The 20228-nt window shown below is 51.8% G+C and overlaps 1 protein-coding gene across 1 annotated transcript in view; it reads left to right on the top strand.

The window, feature by feature from the left end:
- The window catches only part of IGF2R (insulin like growth factor 2 receptor), a 110186-nt gene that overhangs the window by 38595 nt on the left and 51363 nt on the right, over window positions 1-20228 (top strand). Inside the window, exons 6-18 of the mRNA XM_060115321.1 lie at window positions 421-550; window positions 2323-2428; window positions 5070-5232; window positions 5367-5541; window positions 6379-6482; window positions 11882-12046; window positions 14490-14630; window positions 15751-15891; window positions 16969-17106; window positions 17690-17837; window positions 18341-18518; window positions 19192-19307; window positions 19753-19921. Coding sequence (XP_059971304.1) covers window positions 421-550; window positions 2323-2428; window positions 5070-5232; window positions 5367-5541; window positions 6379-6482; window positions 11882-12046; window positions 14490-14630; window positions 15751-15891; window positions 16969-17106; window positions 17690-17837; window positions 18341-18518; window positions 19192-19307; window positions 19753-19921 — 1874 coding nt within the window. The remainder of the gene's footprint in view (window positions 1-420; window positions 551-2322; window positions 2429-5069; window positions 5233-5366; window positions 5542-6378; window positions 6483-11881; window positions 12047-14489; window positions 14631-15750; window positions 15892-16968; window positions 17107-17689; window positions 17838-18340; window positions 18519-19191; window positions 19308-19752; window positions 19922-20228) is intronic.

The raw sequence follows: 20228 nt of genomic DNA, 5'->3' as shown, positions 1-20228 counted from the left end.
GTCCACTCCATGGAGACCCTGCATTTTCTTGTCTGTAGGTGGTTCTAAGGCTCCTGTAGCTCTAGGAGACGGGCTGTGTCCCTTAGCTACCAGTAGTAGCGTCTTAGTTCTTCTTTATAGGCACCTCTTATGTACCAGGGACAGGGTGAGCATCTTACATTGTTTCGCCCTCACTTCCCGGCTGCCCTGCAGAGCAGGAAATCTGTTCCCATTTTCCACTTTCAGATCGGTCATTGGCTTGCCCCGGGTCTCAGGATGGGATGTGATCCTACTCTTCTTGGTTTCCAAACCTCTGCTACCTTATATCAGTTATGGAGACTTAAAAAAATTTGATAATTTTTACAAGGGACCCTGGACCTAAGGTTAAGTGTGATTGCTACACTTGACGCATTCTCTGATTCAGTGTCACACGTTTTACAGAGGCGCTACGGGCCACGAGTCCGGAGGTGCGTTCCTGTCCCACCGGCACTGCCGCCTGCCTGGTGAGAGGGGGCCGGGCGTTCGACGTCGGCCGGCCCAAGGAGGGACTGAAGCTCGTGAGCAATGACAGGTCGGTCCGCTGGTGGCACGTGTAATCTTCAGCAAGAGCCTGGCTTTTCAGGGAGTTGCAAGCATATCCCTTTTCAACAGGGCTTGCGGAGTTGCTACTTCGCATATGCTTGTAAAGTGATTGGTCATTGTTTGAGTCATGTAGGCTTGGTGACTTAGGCAGGAAAATGTATGTCATGATCCAGCCCATATCCATACGGGTATCCACTTCATGAAGTCACACCTACCTTAAGGTGCGTTTGGGTATCTTCCCTCTTTGTCACCTGTGACGTTGGTTTTATGTCCGTGGTTTTATCTGTTCTTTAAAAACACCGTCCTGGAGGCGAGTGACAGGAGGGCCGCTTTGCCACCGCCCTTCTGGGTGCAGAGTTTGCTTCCCGACTGGGACAAGGGGGCGCTCCTTAGTTCCCGGTGGGGATGTTTCATTTCTCCTAATAAGCTGTGTTGCTTACACACATTCTTCTCATGCGTTTGTACCTCTCTTGGCGGGGAGAGGTTTTCCTCCAGTGTGTCACACGTGACCACATCCTGAACTTGGATCAAGGATTTTGATTTTCTCCCTGCTCCAGGAGTCTTTGGTAAACGCCTCGCTGCACCTGTTCTAGTCTGGAACGAGTGGTGTGTCACCGTGTGCGATAGATCGCACTTCTGTCCCCAGAAAGAGCTGGAGCCTAACCTAAATTTAAAAACATCCGAGAGGTTTCTATATGTGCGTCTGTATTCGTTTGCCAGAGCTGCTACAGCAAGTACCACAGACTGCGCAGCTTCAACAGCAGAAATTTGTTTCCTCTCAGTTCTGGAGGCCGAGCTGTCAGCGGGTTCTTCGGAGACCTTTCCTCTCGGCTCGTAGACAGCCACCTCCCCGTGTCCCCTCACGGCCTCTCCTCTGTGTGTCTGTGTCCCGATCTCCTCTCCTTATAAGGACACCCATACTGTCTGATGAGGGCCCACAGCAGTGAGCTCAACTTACTCACCTCTTCCAAGGCCCTGTTTCCAAATACGGTCACATCCTGAGGTCCTGGGGGTTAGGGCTTCAACATACGAAGTTTGCGGGGACACAGTTCAGCCTCTCGCACCGTCCTAAGTGATAAATGGGTGTCCTTCCCTACTGGGAGGGCTAGAGACGACTTCGGAAAGTGTGGGCGTCGAGCGAAAGCCTAAGCGTGTATTCAGAGGAAAGGAAGGTCATCTGTTCTTGGTGGTCCTGTGGCCGGTGCACCGGGAGCCGCGGCCACAACCCACAGCGAGGCCAGCACCCCCGTGGGCGGTTCCAGGCTCTGCCTGGCCGCGGGAGGCCGTGTCGCCAGCGCGCTGGGCTGTCTTCAGGCTTAAAAAAAAAAAGAAAAGATCTTCGACTTGCCCTGAGAAGTGGTCGTTTAGAGAATAAGTGGTCGTGTAGCCTTGTGGGCTGAAATGCAGTTGGCTGGCTGGGCTGTGTTTGTTTTGTTTTGTTCGATTGTTTATAATCTTTTTTGTTGTACTCAAACAGCTTTTCTTAGTATTTAAGTTTATATGTTGGTTGTTCTACTTATTTTTTTTAAGCACTCATTGAAGTTTACTTAGAAAAAAAATTTTTTTTTCCCAAATGGAAATAAATTTAAGTTACTTCGTACTATGGCTTCTTTCATATTGTAAGCTTCTGTTCTCCCTTTCCGCACACCCGGGGAAAAGGAGAACAGAAGCTTGAGCTGAAGGCTCAGGCAGCAGACTAATTGGAATGTAATTTGTACTTTTGTAACCCTAACCCTCTTTTTCTCGACGTGTATCCTCCAGACTTGTCCTGAGTTATGTGAAAGAAGGGCCAGTTCATCCAGACTTCTGTGAGGGTCACAGCCCGGCAGTGACTATCACGTTTGTCTGCCCGTCGGAGCGCAGAGAGGTGAGTGGCTTGTCTGAGAGGACGCCCCAGTGGCGTGAGCACAAGTCAGGGTGGGGCTGGTGCAGGACAGATGCCTCCGTGGAGGTGGCAGCCATGCTTCCCGGGATGGACTCGGACGCACGTGCTTGGCTTGCTGTTTGCTGTTTCTCAACGACCCGGAGGGGTGTCTATGCTAAGAGAATGGTGTTCGGTTCGAGGGTCAAGTGAGATATTAAGTGGTTCATAGACAGATTTTAAAAAATTGTAGAGCGATGCTGGTTGGAATGAATATTTGAAAAGACTGTATGTATCATCCTAAACCTGTGATTTCACATCTGTTATTGCTTCAGATGAGGCAAGGTAAAAATAGCTAATTGGTTTATAGAAACATAGTAAGAAAGGAGTAGTACAGATGGTGTGTAGACCTGGCAGAAATGGCTCGGGCCAGCGGCTGAGGTTCCGGGGATGGGTACCAGTGTAGGAGAATTAGTGCCAGAAGGGAGGTTCCTGCCAACTCAGAGTGGAGCGTGTCACCCCGTCGCCTGCCTGCCCCCCCCGCCCCCTCCCCCCTCGCACTCTCCCAGGCAGATTGACTACCCTGTCCTCTGGCTGTTTACTCAATTCTAGTGCGGTTGTGAACTCCTTGAGGGTAGGGCCTGCGTCTGGGGTGTCCTTGGGCCCCGTGCCCAGGGGTGTCTCACCGGTCCACTGCTGCTTAAGTGTCTTCGCAGATGCCGTGCTGATGAGGGGAGACATCCCCAGGGAGGAAGGGTAGGGCTTTCCTCCAATTTATTTCTGCCTTCTCCTTGTAGAATGAAGTAGGAGGAGCTGAATTCTTTTGCCAAAGAATGTCCTCCCCTCCCCCCAAACAAACGTGGAATTTGCTCTGGTTTCTGGCTGGCAACTGGCCTGTTTTGTGTGTGTGTGTGTGTGTGTGTGTGTGTGTGTGTGTGTGTGTGTGTGTGTGTGTGTGTGTGTGTGTGTGTGTGTGTGTGTGTGTGTGTGTGTGTGTGTGTGTGTGTGTGTGTGTGTGTGTGTGTGTGTGTGTGTGTGTGTGTGTAGGGGTGGTGTATGGAGACAGAAGTGCAGTCCAGCCAGCTTTCCATTTGTTGTCCCCAGACTTCTAGGGTCGCGTGATGTCAGCTCAGCAGAGACCCGACTGACCAGTAATCAGCGTTAGTCCTGAACGTGATACTGAGGACTGTTTATTTATACTATCCATCCTACAGATGTGATACTATCCATCCTACAGATGTGAATCAAAATCTTTTGAGCCTGATGAGATGTTCTAAGCCGGCAGTGGTTTTAGTGTTTCCCTTTCTTACTTGGGCTGCATTCAGTGAGAAATCATTTCACACTCTCACGAGGGAGAGAATGGAGAGTTCCCCTCTGTTCTCCATGGGATGTGAGGCCGTTGGGCTGGTGGCTGTCAGTGGAGCTAAGGGTTCTGTTTCCAGCCTGACTGTTCCCTGGGAAGAACTTGGGTGACGTGGGCTTGGACCCCTTAATACTTGAAGGTTTACTGAAGAATTTGCACTGGCTCGTTGAATGCTTTTAGGAGCTGGAACTTGAGGAAACATTCACCTTGCCACACAGATCTTTTAAAAAGGGTTTTATTGAATTTACGTACTATAAAAATACACCTGTTTTAAGTACAATTTAACGGTTATTAGTGTACTAACAGAATTGCACAGTCATCGCCATGGTCCGTGTTAGAACTTTTCCGTCACCCCAGAGAAGCCTGGTGCCCGGTTGCCATCACCCCCTTGCTCCCCCAGCCCTGGCAGAGCTGTGGACCACCTTTCTGTCTCGCCTTTCCTGACATCCCACACAAGTGGAGTCACACAGCGTGTGGTGTCCAGCTTCTCTCACTCAGCACTTGGTCCACATCACTGTATGCACGTCTGACTGCTCTGAGCCAAGGGGTTAAAGCATAGATTTTGAGTCAGTAGTCGGGGCTGGACTGCAGCTCTACACCTTACTAATCATGTGACGGTAAACCCGGCACTTAGTCCCGTGCCTGGCACGTAGCAGGTGCTTAGTAGACGTTTGCAGAGTGAGGGGCCTGGAATCAGCACAGCTACTCCTGATGCTAAGGCCAGTGAGCCGTTTTCTCCCAGGGAAGGTTAGAAGATGGCACTGCACCCCAGTGAACAGTGACTTCATGGCATCCTTCCCAGAATCCGGGTTTGCGGTGGGTGATATACCCTGGCTTCACCCAGGGGCAGGAACAGATTTGAAGACGGGTGAAATGTGCCCGAGAGCCATGGACGTTCCCGTGGAAAGGGGTTAGGGACCATCTCCCCAGATGCATGCAGGCTCAGTGATGTCCACCCAGCGAGCAGGGGCGGGGGGTGGGTGGGTGATACCGTGATTCACCTGTGATTGAAAGGAGTACATGGACCACAGGCCCTTCACACATCATGACTGCTTGCCAGGGGCGTGGTGGGCGGGTAATACCGTGTTCAGGGCGGGCTCACAGGCGGACGCTTGCGTATGACTCTGGAAGGGACTGGAGGGGTTCCAAGGAAATGCAGTCGGAGGAAACAGAAAAATGTCAGACCCCAATAGCATACCTTTGGCTTTTCAGAAGCATAGAAACATCTGCATTTAAGCTTCACGAAAAGAAGTAATTCTGTTCCTTTCACCTCGTTCATGATAGGGCACCCTTCCCAAGCTCACGGCGAAATCCAACTGCCGCTTTGAAATCGAGTGGATCACCGAGTACGCCTGCCACAGGGATTACCTGGAAAGCCGGAGCTGCTCCCTGAGCAGCGAGCAGCACGACATTGCCCTTGACCTCCGGCCGCTCAGCCAGCTCGGAGGTGAGTGCGTGGCTGGGGGCCGGGAGGTGGGAGAGGGAATGAGAGCCCAGGGGCCGAGCTCCCCCTGCCCGGGGGTGGGCGTTTCAAGGTTGATGCGTAACAGAGCCTCTTCTTGTTTATCCCCCTTTCCTCAGCTTCAAACTCCTCGTACTATACTGCAGAGGGAGAGGAATATGTTTTTCATTTGCATGTCTGTGGAGGAACTGAAGCACCCATCTGTGGTGGGAAAGATGCTGCGGTTTGCCAAGTGAAGAAGTCAGATTACACTCAAGTCAAAGTGGCAGGGAAGCTCCAGAATCAAACCCTTCGGTGCGTATGGCCTTCACGTTAACTTTAAGTGCATCGTGCGTGTTTCTGTGAAACATAACATACTCCCCTGCCTTCCTTCTCCTTCCATTTTCCGCAAAGCACAGGGAAATCAGTTAAGCTGGCATGATTTTCCTGCATGAGTCAGGCAAGTGCCGTTTGTCCCTGACCAGGTGGATGTTTTTCCTGGCTTTACAGTAAGAATGCTTCTTTAATATGGTTCGCTTTATAATCTGTTGTTTGTAGGGAACCGTACTGTAGGAAAGCTGTGTCATTAGTTGATTTGGCTTTTGTAGTTTACAATTTACGTTTCCGAGGAGTTTTGATTTTTCTCTGGCGGTTTGAGAATCTGAAACACCATTGGCATCACACACAAGTGTTGAACAACTAGGAAACGCATTGATCACAATTCTCGTGACCCTTACCTCGGTAGTTACCTTCACAAAACCTTTATCAAAATGTAGTGTCTCTGACCTGAGGGACCAGGATCCCTCAGGTCAGACTTTTTATGGCAGTTGCTGGAAAAGCTGTGTCTTCTTGGGCATGACTTATTTTGTACAAAATCCAAAAATGAGAGCGGAAGAGTCCTCACGGTCCTAGCAAAACCGTCAGTGCCTTTCCCCAGCCAGTTCTTACTTTGAAGTAAGAGGACGAGAAGCCCGTCCATTCGGAATTCATTTCCTGTAGACGGTTCTTCCCCAGCCGATGAGAGGGCTCGCTGTTCTGTGTCGGCGCTGATCTGTGCACGGTATGCGAAGGCTTACTGTAGAAATGTTTAAAGATTCAAGTTTCTTTCTTGGTTCTACCAAACGTCTGCGTGTGTGTATTACAAAAACCTAGGTACTCAGACGGAGACCTCACCTTGGTATATTTCGGGGGCGATGCATGCAGCTCCGGCTTCCAGCGGATGAGCATCATCAACTTCGAGTGCAATCAGACTGCGGGTGAGTGCGCCCTGGATCAGCCGTGTATCTGCATGGGTGGGCGGGGTCCGTGGAAACGTGGAGCGCTGAGTGGGGTGGTCACACGTCCTCCTGCAGACGTGGCCCCTTTGAGGCCCCCTCTGTCGTAGCGGGTAGGAGTACCCCACCCTGCCGTGCCAATGGCTGACACACACGTCTTGTTTCCGTTTTCTGTTTGTTTGGGGACTGGGCCCAACATCAGGCTCGCTGGGAAAGCCTCTCTGTCCTGAATTTTTGCTATCATGGAGTGCGTTCATAGCCGGCAGTCTGGGTTTACTCACCACCTTCTGATGGGTTGTCACTAAACAACTCTTCTTTTAGGAAATGAGTTTCTAGGTGACCCTTTTTGCAAGTGGTGGCCCTGCTGTAGAGGTGGGATTTGGGGATCTCGAGAGACCCCAGGGCAGCTTTAAGTAGCATGTTTGGTTTTTCTGAGTGACTCGGAGAGGCTACCTTGAAGTCACAGTGGCACTGGCATTTCACAGAGCCGCGCTGCCGTCCGTATCTCAGAGATTCTGAGCACGGTTTGCATCCCTTGAGAGGTGATGGGATCCCACCATCGTGAGAGAGCCGCCCCATCAGTGGATCCCCAAGCTGTGTCCCCAGGTGCCCCGCAAGCCGGCCGAGCCCCTGCACAGAGCTCTGGTCTGGGAGCCGCCTGGGTCTGGCCCCGTCCGCACAGCCGGCACAGCCTCGCACGGCCGCCCCACCCCTGAGGGTCTCCTGGCCCCTCACTGTTTGTTTTGTGCGTTTCTATGGTAGAGCTCTTAACCATCTGGTCACGGGGCAGGTTCCTGCGTGACTCACTGCGGGGCCTGGGGGAGGCAGCTGTGTGTGACGGGAGCTGTGCTCCAGAAGCGGGTCTGGTGGCGGAGGCAGGCAGGAGGGGTGGCGACCACCGCCGAGCGCTGGTCACCCGCCCGGGGAGCCGGCAGAGGATCACCTGGGCTGAAGCAGGAGGGACACCTCACAGCAGGACGCCCCTTGACTCCTGGCTCCGCCGGCCGTCGTCACCGTTGTTCTCAGCCCCCTTCCCCCGCCACGTGCGCTCCGAGCCCACGTTGGAGGCATGTTCTCAGTTGATGCGTTGAACACATTTTATTAGTACCTGTTTGCTCAGACCCTGCGAAGCCTAGGGTTGCTGTGATGGCGGAGAGCTCCCCGGGCATTTACACACCAGAAGCAGAGAGAGAGGTGAGGGCGGTGATGACCGTAGTGCAGGCGGACACGGGCAGGTTGCGGGTGCCTGGCCAGGTCTGTCACCTGGGCCTTTATCGGGAGGGAGGCACTGAGGTCAGGGGTCTGGGGTCTGGGTGCCCCCGAGGACCGAGGCACTTGAGAGGAGGTGCTGGGTGAGGGAGCCCTGCAGGACAGTAGGGGCAAGCCGGGCGCAGAAGCCGTGTGGCCATGGGGGCTGGTCTCTGTGGCAGGAGGAACAAACAGCTCACGCAGAGGCGGGAATTTGGGTAGCTGTGAGCAGGTCAGAGCTGGGTGTCCAAGCCATGGCTAAAGAAGAGGTGGAGCGACATTGTGCAAAGCTCGTGTGTCCTGCGGAGGAGCTGGACTTTATCTAGAGATCAGCGTGAAGGGACTAAGCAGGGGTGGCCGTGCATCTGGCTTGGGCGTGGCCTTTGGATCCATCTCCCTTTGGTTTGAATGCCCGCCCTGCCTTCCCCAGATTCTCCATCTTTCTTCCGTCATCCTCACCTCTTCCAGGCTCGTAGGAGACCCTCTCCGAAGTCCACCCCTTCTACTCTGTGTCCAGGCCCCTGGGAAATGCAGCCTCCGTCTCATCCCAAGTCCCCAGACCCTCAGGCGCTCGGGCCGCCCGGGTCTCCCGACTCCCCTGCTGCTGGGCTGCTCTGCGGTGGGCGACTTGTGTGGGCCGAGGCTCCCTCTGTCCTGTCGCCACCTCCTTTGGCCCTGGTCTGTCTGCACTTCTTATAAATGACTTGGCCGCCATCTCTGGGAATGCGCTGATCTCATTTGGGCATGTTGGGAGGATGGAACAGTGATCCAGAAAGATCCCAGCAGACGAGGAGGATGTTGAGAAGGGCCCGTGGTCAGGGGCTCCCAGGGAAGAGGGATGGACATCCAGGAGTCGTGCCAGGAAGCTAGAGCCCAAGGGGGCTGAGGCGGGAAAAAATAGGGGAGGCCATTTGTTTTTCCTTTATTCCTTTTTGTCATACAAGTGTTCAAATATACAAGTAGAAAGAACGTTAGAGTGAAAACCTACACACCCACCACTCAGGCTTAACGGCCGTTAATGTTTCACCAAACTTGCCTCATATTTATATGCTCTGTCACGGTACCAGTGGATCGGAACACTCCACCCAAACGGCAGGAAAGGACATTCCTTCACGTAACCTCAGGGCCATTATCAGGCCTGGCAAAACTAATAGCCAGTGCCTGAATCCTGAGGACTCATGTCATTGTGATTGGGACACGGAGACCAGATCCAGAGACTTGAGATGTTTTTGAGCCTACTCTCAGGCTGGAGCTGGATTAGGAAATATTTAAGACTCCTCTAGCTCTGTGATCTGGAGCCAACTGTAGGTACTATACTCTATGTACGCTAAAGTTATTTCATTATTACCTTGTTTGAATTTGAATTTAGAGTTTTTAGAGAAAACCCCTTGGTGGATTCTGTGTTTATTGGCTCAATGTAATAATGTATTTTTGCATGTTGAATTGGGTGTTGATTGGCTATGGAATATTATGAAATGTGGTTTATAGTTCAACTTGGATCTCCAGGAATTATTTATGCTTCTGAATCTAGGGTTTCATGCATTTCAAGACACAGAGGTGCATAAGTTTATTTTTTTGTCCATAACATATATATATTTTACCATTTGTTTCAATAACTTACATCTAGTTTGATGTAATGTGATACCTGATTATTGGTGATCCTGTCACATAAGGACATTAGACCGTTTTGCGGGGAGGAGAGGGGTGTTAGCATAGGCCAGTAAAAAACTGTCCACAGATTCAGGTGACTCATGATCACGCTGAAGACTTATTTTCTTCAATTCCGTGCAGGCGTTAGGGGGCTGTGCTCCACGTGGTCATCTGGGGACCTTTGCATTTTCCACCTCGTGTTGCTGCTGTCTGTGGACGTGGCTTCCGAGGACTCTGCAGAATGGGAACAGCAGTTTTTTTAATGGACCAGAACTAAGAGGCATGGCCCAACCTCAAAGGCAGTGAGGCGGGAAGTGCAGTTTAGCCGTGGGCCTAGAGGGAAAGATAAACCGGTTTGGTGAGCAGGCAACATGGGTTTCTGTCCCAGAGCGGTGGGGGGATGGGGCAGCCGGTGGGGGGATGGGGCAGCCGCCTGCTGCTCAGGCAGGAGCTTGGTTTCACTGGGAGGGTCCACTTTTTGCCTTCAGCTGGCGCAGAATCCACGTACCCCCAGGACACGTAAAGGGTGTGCTGGGGAACGTGCTGGAGCCTGGAGAGCCAGGAAGCTTTCAGGATTGAGATTGATGGAGAGATTACAGAAAGTCATCCTCATCCTGCTGGTGGGTGGAAACCGTAGGGCACAGCGGTCCTGAAGGCAAGGCCATTGTGTTTAAATAAACAGCGTGGTTTGGTAGTGAGGAGACTTCCTTTACTATTCTCTGAAAATTCTTCGAGGAATTAAATAAGAATGCAGGTAGGGTGCATGCCAGTGGTTATTTAAATTTTATTTAAAATGGGCTCTCCTTTTATTTAAAATGGGCTCTCCCAGCAGATCATTAGTAAGTTTCAGATGCAAATGTAGCTCCTGTGTAGGAATGGACCCTGGAACCATTCATAGTATTATTTAATCGTCTGTAAACTTACCTGGTAAAAGAAAAACACTGAATGCATCAAGTTTTCAGGAAACACAGATCTTTTCTGAACAGTGAAATACCAATCCAATGGGACTAAACTGTATGTAAAGCTTGAAGGAGCAGGGGTGGGGAGCATGTTGAAAAGAGGCGAAGCAGCTTCACTGCTCCCTCGGTGGAGGGCACGGCGGACCCCCAGCTAGAGCGGGTGCTGTCGGAAGGGAAGTTGGGAGCACTGGTTCTTAAAAGAGAATGGCTTAGAGGACTTACTAAAAAAAAAAAAAAAAAAAGAAAACAAACCAAAGACACACAGTAGCGCAGGAAAGTCTTGCCTTGTGGTTATGAGTCTGGCTCCAGGGCCAGACCGTCTGGGTTTGATTTCTGGCTCCTCTGCCCTCTAGCTGTGAAGCCATAGGCAAATTATTTAGCCCCCCTAAATCTGCAAAATGGGACTAAGAGCGTCCCTGTGTCGTAGGATCTCACGGTTGAAATACGCGAATGTATGTGAAGTACCTAACACAGAGCCTGTTCTCTGCATCCAACCCCTGTGGAGGGCTCAGTGCTTAGCATGGTGCCTGCCTCAGCTTGTGCTCCGTGTGCCTTAGCCGCTGTCGCTGGTGTTATAATTATGATGTTTATAATATTAAAGATTCACTAGAAGTTGCAATTGAAACAGCATTCGCCCTTGGTACAGAATCTTATTTCCCTTTCCGTTAGAACAATGTGCACTTCAGGGCCCTAAACCTCAAGGAAGGTAAATCATGTAGGAGGTCCAGAGGAGGATCATTAAACCATCAAGGGGCGGAAAACAGACCTAAGCGCCAGCAGCGCACTAGCTCGGAAAGGCGAGGGGATAGAATTTCTGGTACGGGAAAAGTCAACAGAGTTTGCTGAATCCCAGGCTACGTGGACGCGGAAGCGGCACATGAAGGCCTGGCTTGCAGAGCGGAGCTGAGCCGGGAGGGCTCACGGTTGAGAACCCCGTGGGGCTCCCTCAAGCTGATTGGAGTGGGGTGTTAGAGACCCACGCGTGCCAGAGTCCCCGGGATCCGGGATGCTGGCCCCTCTCGGGGCGAGGTTACTAAACCTCAGCGCCCTTCAGCTGGGAGCGGCTGCAGACCGTATCCCTCTTCCGTGCTCATTTTAGGGGCGAGTCCTGGGGAACTTGTCCTGCTCACACTCACATCATTAAGCCAGTGGCACTCCTCTGGAACTGGAGCCCTGATCTCTGCCCCGCTTTGGGTGACTCCCTGTTCTGGCTTGGTGTTTATGAGCCTCTCGGAGACCGACCGCAGCCCTTGAGCAGCCAGGCGCTGCCTGGGGCTCCCACCCCGCTGCAAACAGGCTTCTGTCCTCTTGAGACCATCCCACCGAGATGAAAGGGACACAGGCCTGCCCTGCAGGGTTTAGGTTGTGTGAAACGCAGTAAAGCCACTCTGATCTCTGGGTTTGAGCCCGGAACTTGTTTGCCTGCACAGCTGCTATGGGTGTCCTGTTTGCTGTCTCTGCTCCTGGGGCGTTCCTGGGTTTTGGTCACATCATGGGTGCTTTCTTCCTTTTGATGCGGCACAGGTAACAACGGGAGAGGGGCCCCCGTGTTCACCGGGGAGGTGGACTGCTCCTACTTCTTCACGTGGGACACGAAGTATGCCTGCGTGGACGAGAAGGAGGCTCTGCTCTGCGGCGTCTCCGACGGGAAGCAGCGCTTCGACCTGTCGGCCCTGGCCCGGCACTCAGGTAGGCCCACCGCCCGCTCGAGCACGTTCTCTCGCCTCTTTCCCACAAGTACGTTTGGAGATGCTGTTCCTGTTTTCCTTGTCAACTAACTGTATGGTGGCCTTTCCCCGCTTCTCACGGAGCAGTGTGAATGATCAGAAAGGACACTGAATCAGGAGGCGAGATATCTGAATTTGAGGTCGGCGTTACTGTTTTCTACTTGGAATACCTTGGGCTCATCTTATCGTAGTTCAGTAAAAACGGCCAAGTGCCTTCTGTGTGCCAGGCCTTGTGCTTTGTGATTAGGAAAAAAAAATTTTTTTTTAAACTTTTGTTGCTAAGAGGGTAGATCTTAAAAGTTGTCAAAATCCCCACGAAGATTGGCGCCTCTGTGTGGTAATGGTCGTTAACTGCACTTGCTGAGGTAGTCTTTGCGCAGTATATCCATACATCAAATCATACTGTACACCTACAACCGCTGCGTGTCATGTGTCGGTCACAGCTCAGTTAACAAGTTTAAGCTCTTCGAACAGCCTTCCAGCAGGCAGTGTTCCCACTTAACACAGAGACTGTGAGGCCCAGAGGGTTGCACACCTGGGCTGACAGGTGTATGTCGTCCCCCCCGCCCCCCGCCCCGTCTCACTGCCTCTTTCCTGTCTCTAAATCAGGATTTGCATTCCCTGACCAGCCTTCGATTCTTTTGTGAGGCTGAAAGGAGGTGGGATGTGGGACCTGTCACAGGGGCTGGTTCACGGTGAAGACCCGTGGAGGTTAATTTATTTGTCCTGTGAACCAAGGCTTGCGGAGTGTTTGTTGCTGGCGGGGGCTGGATGAGGTGTCGGGGATACGGCAGCAAAACCCGGCGAGCACGACCCCTACCCCCCCCCCCGGGCCTTGGAATTTAGCAGGGGGCACAGAAGACTGAACAAAAAGCGTGGGGCCACCCAACAGGGATAACCAGATCTAGGTGGGGATTTCTAGTTTCACCCTTTTAGCAGCCCTGGAATTGGGCCTAGATAGAAGCAAGTTGCCTCTGTAAAGTGGAATAATACACAAGACGGAGAATGGCCTGAAGTCACATAGTCACCAGCTACTATTGGAACGATTACTCACGTGTTCAGAGTCCCAGCTGCTTGGGAAAGCATCACATTAGAAGGAGAATTCCTCCTTCGTGGGGTGCTGGAACGCTCTCCTTTGAACACGAGCCCCACTATAGATGCTGTCGGGCAGCGAATTGCCCGGGGAATAACCGTCTCGGTGCTTTCCTGGTTCAGCACCTTTGAGCCCTGGGGCAGGTGCCGTGGTTACAGTCTGTGCCCTGGCCAAGAGGCTGGATTTCTGTCTGCCGAGCGGGAAGAGCTCTCACCTCCGCTCAGACCCGGGTTTGAGGCCCGGTTCTGCCGCATCCAGCTGTGTTTACTTGAGCAAGTTACACCCCCGCCCCCCAATTTTCTTACAGTAAACTGAGTGGTGCTTTCAGATCCTAGGATCTGCGAGGATGCAGAGATGCGTTCGTACTCAGCCGACTTGGGCCACCTCTCCGGTTCTCTGGGACCCAGGTTATTTGTGTAGCGTTTGCACCCAGAGATCTAAGGAAGCTGTGAGGTGAGAGCTCACATCCTTCCCTGATAGTTTAAAGAAGTCCTCCTGCCTGAACGCTCTTCAGCCCTCCCCAACCCAGCCACAGCTTTCAGGACAGTGTTTGTCCTTGTTCACTGCGTGGTCGGCCGTGAGTCCTTCCCGGTTATTGACACCGGTGTGTAGTCGCTGTGTTACCAGCGATGCGGGATTTTCCTTTGAAACCCCAGTGTCCAGTCCGCACAAGACGCATCCTCACTATCTGTGTGTCCCCCTTCCCACGCGGTTCCAGTGATGCCTTTGGGGGCTGTTTGGGGATGGTCCGCCTTTGACTTGCTGTCTGCTCTCAGCCTGTGTTCCTTCTGCCTTCCACGGGTTTTCTTCTGTTCGTGCACGACTGAGTCAGGAACGCTTTGAGTTAAGGGACCACACGCATCTTGTCTATCTTCCGGGGGCACTGAGCACTAAGCCCTGGGCCAGGTCTGCCTTATCTGTGGTCTGGAGGCAGATGGGTCACCAGCGGCATCTCAAGTCCGGCCCGGCGTCTGGCTTGGCTTTTCAGTCTCTGATTTCAGACTTCGGGGCTTGGGAGAGTTTTGCTGTTTAATCCTCTGGCAGCCCCCCACCCCCACTTAAGCCTCCTCTTCGGAGGAGCCGTTCGGGGCTGGCTCCTTTCTGTCACATTCAAGACAGGCTTGAGATTTTCACTGAGTTTGTGTGCCCTCAGCCTGCTGGGTCTAGAAACGTGAGTGCCTGATGTCTAGCAACCACAGGCCTGGTGAGCTTCAGGCCTTTACCTTCCGCTTAATCACCATTTATGGTGTGACTCACAGAGAAATAATCACTGCCTTTGGCTGGAAGACTCTTTTTTTTTTTTTGGTTACAGAACTGGAACAGAATTGGGAAGCCGTGGATGGCAGCCAGAGGGAACCAGAAAAGAAGCATTTCTTCATTAACATCTGCCACAGGGTCCTGCAGAAGGGCCGGGCGAGGGGCTGCCCCGAGGACGCGGCCGTGTGCGCTGTGGGTGAGTGATGCCCTGTGCCTGTAGGTAACGCGGAGCCCGGCTGCACCCAGGTTGGAGTGAATTAGAAGTTCTTCCTGTGGTTTATCTCAGCCTCCTTTCTGTGGGTTCAGCGTATAAAGGATGGTGAAGAAAAGAGTTTAATGACTCAAATGTAGGGAACTGGTGCGCTCGGGTGTCTTGAAGTTGGCCGAAGCCTTCTGATGTGGCCTCACTGGAAACGGGAGGCAGCGGGTGGGGGGAACTGGTTACCTTTCCGCTCCGTCACCGTGGAGGAGCATTGCCAGTGCTCGTGTAGAACTGATTTTGATTTTTAACAACCTTTTCTGCCTGGAATTGTTCAAGCGTTACGGCTTCAGGCCCGTGGTGTCTCGTAGCCTCGTGTGAGAGCACTGGACCCCTTGGGTTCCTTTGGCTGTAACTGTGTTGGTTGCGACTTCTCAGTTGGATGTAAGTGTTTATAGCATATTAGTTGTTTGTCACTTAAGACTCCCCTGGAAAACGACAGGCGGTGACAGTAATTGGAATCTGTTACAAGCATTAGCTGAGGGATTGTGAACCCAGGTTGGATTTTAGGAATTCTCCCAGGATTCAGACTGGGTGGTGTGTCTTTTAAAAGCAGGTCCAGCCATGTCCCTGCCTTTATTTAAGAAGGACTCGAGACAGACCTTCAGTAAAAGTTCACTGAACCAAGAAATAAGTGGTCACGTTTTTGGCTGGCTGAACAGGTTTAATTAGTTTCTGCTTTGGTCATGGGACAAATAAATGCTGCCCCCTCGGTTTCGACAGGCCTCGTGTCTCAGGAGAGCTGAGGGCCCCGCAAATGGGGGAACAGTGTTGTTTTCCGGGTGGTGTGACATGCGTTCTTGCCTTTCTGCCTCTTGTGCCCTCAGAGGATGTTGTTTATTCACTCTCGGGCTTTCCTCCTAAGCCTGAAGGTGCCCTTGGGGTCCTCAGTGTGGCTGCCACTGACTGCCCTGCCAAACTTGTCACTCGAGAGAAACCCACTGACCCTCCGAACACCTGCGGGGTCTCGGCTCATTTCTGGTCCCTCTTCGTCTGTGTCATTATCATTTTTAATCACGTCTCCCGTTTTTTTTCCCTTTTCTTTTCTCTTTTCCAGATAAGGACGGAAGTAAAAATCTGGGCAAATTTCTTTCTTCTCCCACAAGAGAGAAAGGACACATTCAGCTCTCTTACTCAGATGGTGATGAGTGTGGCGGCACGAAAATACACACCAATATAACACTCGTGTGCAAGCCAGGTACACGTTACAAACGCGCGGCGCCTTCGTGGGCTTCCCCCGCGGCAGCCGCATTCTTTAGTTTTCGGTCTGCTGCCGGCCCCTGCCTGGGTGACGAGGTAGCGTGGGCTCGGGCCGAGCGCGGAGGCTCCAGAAGCATTAGTGTTGGTCCGTCGGACTCGACCCCCCTCCCCAGCCCCAGCGCAGCGACGGAGAAACCATATGGTGTCCGGGGGGGTCGTGCTGCAGTTTTCCAGATGAGTTATGCTCCTGGCACGGCTTCCTCTTCCTGAGGCCTGGTGCAGGCTGATGTGGAGGCCGCTCCACTTCCTCCGAGGGGGGAGCATCACAAGTGCTTGGAAACACTGTCCGTGATCTCAGCGTCGATACACACAATGCACCTTGTTTTTCAGGGTCAAGGTCTATACAGATCCACACATTTTTATGTTCCTCAAAACATAGTATTTTGTGAAGACTCTTTTATGTTTCACTGTTGTGTTTATAATTTTTAGGGGCTTCCTTGTTGCTAATGGCTTGGTTTTACTATTTTTAAGCATTTTCCCTATTGTTGGGTTAATAGCATGTTTCCAGTGTTGGTGATTGTGCTGTGACATATCCTCTCTACCTCTTGTTGGGAAATTTCCTTTGGATAAATTCCCAGCCGTGGGATAAGTTCAAGGCCCAGGACAGTTTTTTGTTTTGTTTTGTTTTTTTAATTTTTTAAAATGGTAAAATATACATAATATAAGATTTATCGTTTTAAAGGAATTGCGATAAAATAGATGTAACATGCAATTCACCATTTTAATCATTTTTGAGTGCACAGTTCAGTGGCAATTAAGCACCTTACATTTACATTGTACCTTAAATACGTTTACACCACCATCCATCTCCAGAACGTTCTCGTCCTCCCAAACTGAAGCTCCGTCCCCATTAAACACAGACTGCCCCCCAGCCCTGGCCCCCAGCCTTGTCCTTTCTGTCTCCGAAGGTTTGACCACTCTAGGGGCGTCAGATCGGCATTTGTAGGAGTGTATTTAGAACAAGGGAAGCTTTTTGAGACCGGATCAGTGATGGGTCTTTCTTCCCCATTGGCAGGTGATTTAGAAAGTGCCCCGGTGCTGAGAACTTCTGGGGTGGACGGTTGCTTCTACGAGTTTGAGTGGTACACGGCGGCGGCCTGCGTGCTGTCCAGGACCGAGGGGGACAACTGCACCGTCTTCGACTCCCAGGCAGGTGTGTGTCCGAGCGCCTCGTGGGGCAGGCGAGCCTGCACCTGCTTAGCTTGTTTTTGTTTTGTTCTTAACATTTTCTATGAGTGTTTCAGAGATAATCTGTGTTCGAATTATATTAATACTGTTTGACCAAAACTCTGAAAATCTGGTGTTTCAGGCTTATCTGAGGTAACGAAAAACCTGTCATATTCAAAGTCGAGGTAGGTTTGCTGATCGCAAAACCTGAGGAGCACAGGAAGTAAATCATGTTTGAAAAGGCTTTTCACATGAATTTCTGGCCAGGAAACCCAGCACCGTTGACTTTTCACGGCCGTTGTATTGTGGTCGTCCCACTTTGAACACACTGGTTGTTTATTCGCCCAGAGTTCTGGACTCTGACGTGGGTCTTCGGTGAATGCAGCAGGAGGGGCGTGGTGATGGGGGACCCGTCTCCAAGGGGAAAGTGTTGGTGATGGCGGTCCTGGTAGCTCCCGTCCCAGCCGTTGGGCAGGCCTGGCCGCGAGCTTCTCCTGGAGGCCAGGAGCTGAGGGGGCTCTTCTTCGCTGTGGTCTCACTGACCTGGGATGGTCTTGATTCTTTTTTAGGGTTTTCTTTTGACTTGTCGCCTCTCACAAAGAAGAATGGTGCCTACAAAGTTGAGACGGAGAAGTACGAGTTTTACATCAACGTGTGTGGTGCGGTGTCCGTGGGCTCCTGCCAGCCGGACTCGGGAGCCTGTCAGGTGTCAAAAAGGCAAGTGACTGTTCCCAGTTCCCGGTCTTCCGTTAGGTATCTCGTGCTCACAGGTATTTTATTCTGGAGTAGGTGTGTTGTCTGCTGACATCTTTGCTTTATGACGAGTGTGTAAACTCTGGGAAGACCTGGACTGAAAACCAGAGGATGCTGCTGGGGGTTTTCATTTCCCAGAGAAGGAGCAGGACAGGAAGTGGAATCGTGCAGCGCCTCACTTCTGTGTAGTCGGCACTTCTCAGTTGTTAGATGGACTTATGTACACGCTTCTCCTTTCAGTGTTGTGTTAGTCCAGGGAGCTGTGCCTTAAACCAGCCGCGCTGAGCGTGGATTTGGGTCTGGTGTGGGGTGGGATTGCCCTCGCCCCACCGCTGCGCTGAGATCCTAACCACGGTCCCGGCGCTGCCACCCCCTACACTGTCCCCGGCGCTTCCTTCAGCATCGCAGCATCACAGAGCTTCTGGTCTTGGTATCTTTCCCGAGAGACATTTGTTTATTTGTTTTAGTGGTGGGAAGCCTTGGAACTTGGGACGCAGTAATGCTAAGCTTTCATATTATGACGGGATGATCCAGCTGAACTACAAAGATGGCACGCCCTATAATAATGAAAGGCACACGCCAAGATCCACGCTGCTCACCTTTCTCTGTGATCGAGATGCTGGAGTGGGTTTCCCTGAATATCAGGTACGGGTTGTGCTATGTGTGTGCCCGTGTGTGTGTCTGCAGAGCGACGGGGGCAAGGAGGGAGAGAACGTCAGTCTTGTAAAGGCAGGGGAAGAGAAAAAAGTGGTCAGGACAGGGCTTGTGACTTTTCTGGAGCGAGACGAGATTCTGTTGTAGGTGACGTAGGAGCTGGGATGGTCCCTGGGGATAAACCGTGAAGTTATCTGGCTCCCCAGGACTTACACAGGAGCCTGTCCTGGGACCTTTTATTTAGAAGGAGAGCTATTATTAGTCTGGTTTCCTGGGCAAATCATCATCTCCTATGATTTGCCAGAGGACATGGGCAGTATTCATTTTCTGAGCTGTTGCTTCAGTGGGCTGTACACCTCAGTCACAGCCCATGACACTGTTGGTTTTGGGTACAAAACACACAAAAGCATCAAAACCATCCCATATTCCCGTTTAACAGAGGATAGCTTTGCATCTTAATTTATTGCTGGGCAATCTTCCTTTTAATAAAATGAGAGGGGATGGGCAAAGTAAGTGAACTTTCCTGTGGTTTTTATTTAGAAAACAATGCCCCGTCTTTTTAGAAAGGCTGGCTTTGTGCCCCGTCTGTTTAGAAATGCCGGCTTTGTGTAACAATCACTCTTCTCTGCCACCCCTCCCACGTCTGCCCTCGTCCTGAGATTAGGAAGAAGATAACTCTACCTACAACTTCCGGTGGTACAGCAGTTACGCCTGCCCGGAGGAGCCCCTGGAGTGTGTGGTGACTGACCCCTCCACGATGGAGCAGTACGATCTCTCGAGGTGAGGCGTGTCAGCCAGCCCTTGGCTTGGCCCCAGTCCAGATAGGGCTGACTGAGGTCGATTAGACCCTGCTGGTGAGCACGCAGCTCAGCCGATGATAGGGAATCACGTTAGTTCTCGGTACAGGACCGAGGTGGGGAGCTTTAAGCAGAACGAGTTCTGCGAAATGGTCCTGTAGCCTGTGCGAGATTAACCAGTCTTCGCCCAGCAAAGCCTCAGTCTTCACCGCATCATTTAAAGCAATGCCTGTCGGTGCAGAGGTGCGGGGCCAGTTCCAGGTGTGCCGGGGGCTGCATTTAGTGAGGTCGAGAACAGAGGTGTGCCGGCTTTGGTAGTTTGGTGGGCGGGGCATGTTTCCTTCAGTATTTCTCTAACTGCTTAGAAATGAATCGTAGGACCGAAATCTGTCAGCTTGAAAAGCATGCATTTCCCTTTGAAATTTCAGTCTAGCAAAATCCGAGGGTGGTCGTGGAGGAAACTGGTACGCCCTGGACAATGCCGGGGCACACAGCACGTGGAGGAAGTACTACATAAATGTGTGTCGACCTCTGAACCCAGTGCCGGGCTGCGATCGGTACGCGTCCGCTTGCCAGATGAAGTACCAAAACGACCAAGTGAGTCTGCCGTCCCCTCCTGAGCCCAGGACTTGGTGGTGGAGGGGGCTGTTTCGGGACTATCAGGTCTAAGCAGGCCTGGCTGCTGACGAGAAGCCCTCTGAGTGGGAGAGGGGCCTCGGGGTGAATTCTCCTTCCCCTCACAGATGTCGTATTTGAGTCATTGTTCAGATTTAAAATTTTAAAAAGCCTGGGTGTCGGGGACCTGTGCTCACAGTACTCAGCAGAGGAAGTGTCTCTGGGTGAGCAGCAGACATCTGTAAAGAATAGTTTTTGCTTCCAAAAGCTCTTACTTCTGGACTCATTA

The sequence above is a fragment of the Mesoplodon densirostris genome, chromosome 12 (genome assembly GCF_025265405.1).
Source record: "Mesoplodon densirostris isolate mMesDen1 chromosome 12, mMesDen1 primary haplotype, whole genome shotgun sequence".
NCBI lineage: Eukaryota > Metazoa > Chordata > Mammalia > Artiodactyla > Ziphiidae > Mesoplodon > Mesoplodon densirostris.
This window is presented reverse-complemented; position numbering and strand designations above follow the sequence as displayed.